The sequence below is a fragment of the Cryptomeria japonica genome, chromosome 5, assembly GCF_030272615.1.
Source record: "Cryptomeria japonica chromosome 5, Sugi_1.0, whole genome shotgun sequence".
NCBI classification, from domain to species: Eukaryota; Viridiplantae; Streptophyta; class Pinopsida; order Cupressales; family Cupressaceae; genus Cryptomeria; species Cryptomeria japonica.
In genome coordinates, this window is record NC_081409.1 from 641,807,493 (window position 1) to 641,810,015 (window position 2,523).

The following is a 2,523-nucleotide window of genomic DNA, read 5'->3' on the forward strand; positions in this document are numbered from 1 at the left end:
TCAACTCTTAAACTTGAGTCTACAAATGATAAAGAATCTGATATTAAATCGTGGTCCTTTGTTCTACCTATAAATCACAAAGACAAATACCATGCTTGAAACTCGTATTGATAAAGCTCTTGGCAATTGCTTTATGTTATAAAATGTAAAAATTGTCGAATTTTGGCATCCACGAAATTGGCGAATTTGACAACCAAAAGTTAGGGAAAGAAACTGATAACGACCATTTTATGATAGTTTTGTTTGAAATTATTATTGTTTTTACCCACATTTCTAGTAAAATATCACAGAACGAATGAAATAAACAGAAATTTTTTTTATAATATTTAGACAACGAGGAGGCGCTCAAATGCCCCTTTTTAAGAATCCATTTACAAAAAACTCGCAAATAATCCACTGTAATCACGATTTAATCATCAGCAAGCATAAGCCCCCTCTTGATTTCGTCTTCTCATTCTGCTACCCCATGACGAAGTATTATTTTCTGATCTCCTTCTAATGAACTCCATCAGTTGAGCTTCCCACACTTGACTACTCCCTAATCCGCCTTCGTAATCGCCTACCGTGAACATGTTCTGCAGTCTCCAATCGTAATCCTGGCGGAGCAGAGGATCCGACAGAGTCTTATAAGCCTCCTGAACTTGAAGAAACAATCTGCTACACTCTTCCTTCTCTGCAGCAGGGCAGACGTCAGGATGATATTTGAGAGCCATCCGACGATATGCGCTCTTTATATCACGCGCACTCACGTCAGGGGAGATACAGAGAATATCATACAATGATGATGATGAAGAAGAAAAGGAAGCATTTTGAGATTGAAAAGCCCTAATACTTGTCGAATGCTTTGGCCTCGCTCCAATTCTGAGCCGTGGAATTCCAGAAGAAACACACTTGCTCATAAGACGGGGATGCGCCTGTAAACCCTTCATTGATGCACTGTACTCCATGAATCTGTTACAGAAAGCTTAGTGACCAAGAAATAACTATTTTGCCTGTAAATGTAGATAAAAATTCAATTGTTCAGCCAAACTCCAAATAGATCAGATCAAATAAACAAGACTTGGTTTATTGGCGAGGATAAACAATTTGGAGCATATATATAGAGAGAGAAATCAAATTGGGGGTTTCCGTTTCCGAGAAGGATACGAAGTGCATAAATTTCTGGATTCTAGAAATACACGGTGGCCCTCTACGACACGTGCCATCCGTGTGCCATCACGTGCCATCTGTGTGCGGGGAACATTGTTTTCACCGATCTTTCTAGATGAATCATTAACGCGTCAAATGATGACACGACATCAGGGATTAAAAATCAACAACTACGTTTGTCTTGGACGAGACGAGGTTTATTCAACCACTTAACCAATCGCGTCTTCAACAACCGAAGTTTTAATCCAAGCGAACTGACAGTCTTATAGATGTCCTATCATCTTACTAATCATATAACAAAATAATAGTGGCTGGCAGAATTTTTACTTACTAAGGAGGTAATAAAACCTAACGTTGGCGAGACCAACTTTTCAATTTAGATGTTTTACTAAAGATGTTAGATTATTATACTTATTTATCTCATTTTTCTTCTCAATGTATGCCATTTTATCCAAAGTTGCCTAGGATAGAATTTAGTAGATGGATAGCTTAAGTTGGTTTTCTTTTTTCTTTTCTCTTTTCTATTTATACAAAGTTTTTTATAATTGAATAAATATAAATTACAAAGATTAAATTGAATATATGAATTTCTAAAACAAATTGTTCATCATATATGTGTAATCTTACTTTTTAAAATTAAATTAAAGAAGATAAATAAGTAAGAATTTATTGTATTTAATATAAGTAAATTAATAATTTTTATTTAGTTTTAGAATATTTGAATATAATTGTGCATCTTTTATATTTCAGTGTTATCAATGATTTTATATAATTGTGAGATTTTAGGATCTAGATTTTTGTAGTATCTATTGGATTCATATTTGATAGAGTTTACGATTATTTTCATGTTTTTTATTTTTTGGACAAAACAATCAAATTCAATTTGCAACTATGTTGACTAAATGATGTAGGAGCATCTCAAGGTTCAAAAGTAATCTTCATCAACCAAAAATATTTTTCTTTTATTTTGTTTATTTGTAGATTTTCAATCATTTGTCAATCACCATATATCCTACTTTATTTCAACACAATTGTATATGTCACCTTCTAATATGGAGTAAATATTACACTATGATTATTCAATGTCGTATTCAATTTTCATAAGATTTTGGTCATTACAAACTTGGTTTTTGAACCTTATTATTAGACTTGAAAATTAACACTCAATTGTATTCTTCAAGTCTTATTAAAAATTTCTAAATTTTAGAATAGCAAAAGAACACATGTTATAATACATAAGGTCATGAGTTATTTTAGTATTCACTACATCAGGTTTTACATCACCACATTCAATCTAGGAGCTTCTACCTACATATTTGGTTGACTACACATTTCTTCAAAGACTACATGATAATTTTGATCTGGACCAATTTT

The 2,523-nt window shown here is 32.7% G+C and overlaps 1 protein-coding gene across 1 annotated transcript; it reads right to left on the bottom strand.

Moving 5' to 3' along the window:
- Positions 1-294: 294 nt before the first annotated feature.
- Positions 295-1,121, bottom strand: LOC131049763 (chaperone protein dnaJ 20, chloroplastic). The gene has a single exon (XM_057983830.2). It carries the CDS (start codon positions 945-947, stop codon positions 417-419), a length of 531 nt encoding a protein of 176 aa, XP_057839813.2. The 5' UTR covers positions 948-1,121; the 3' UTR covers positions 295-416.
- Between the last annotated feature and the right edge of the window lie 1,402 nt (positions 1,122-2,523).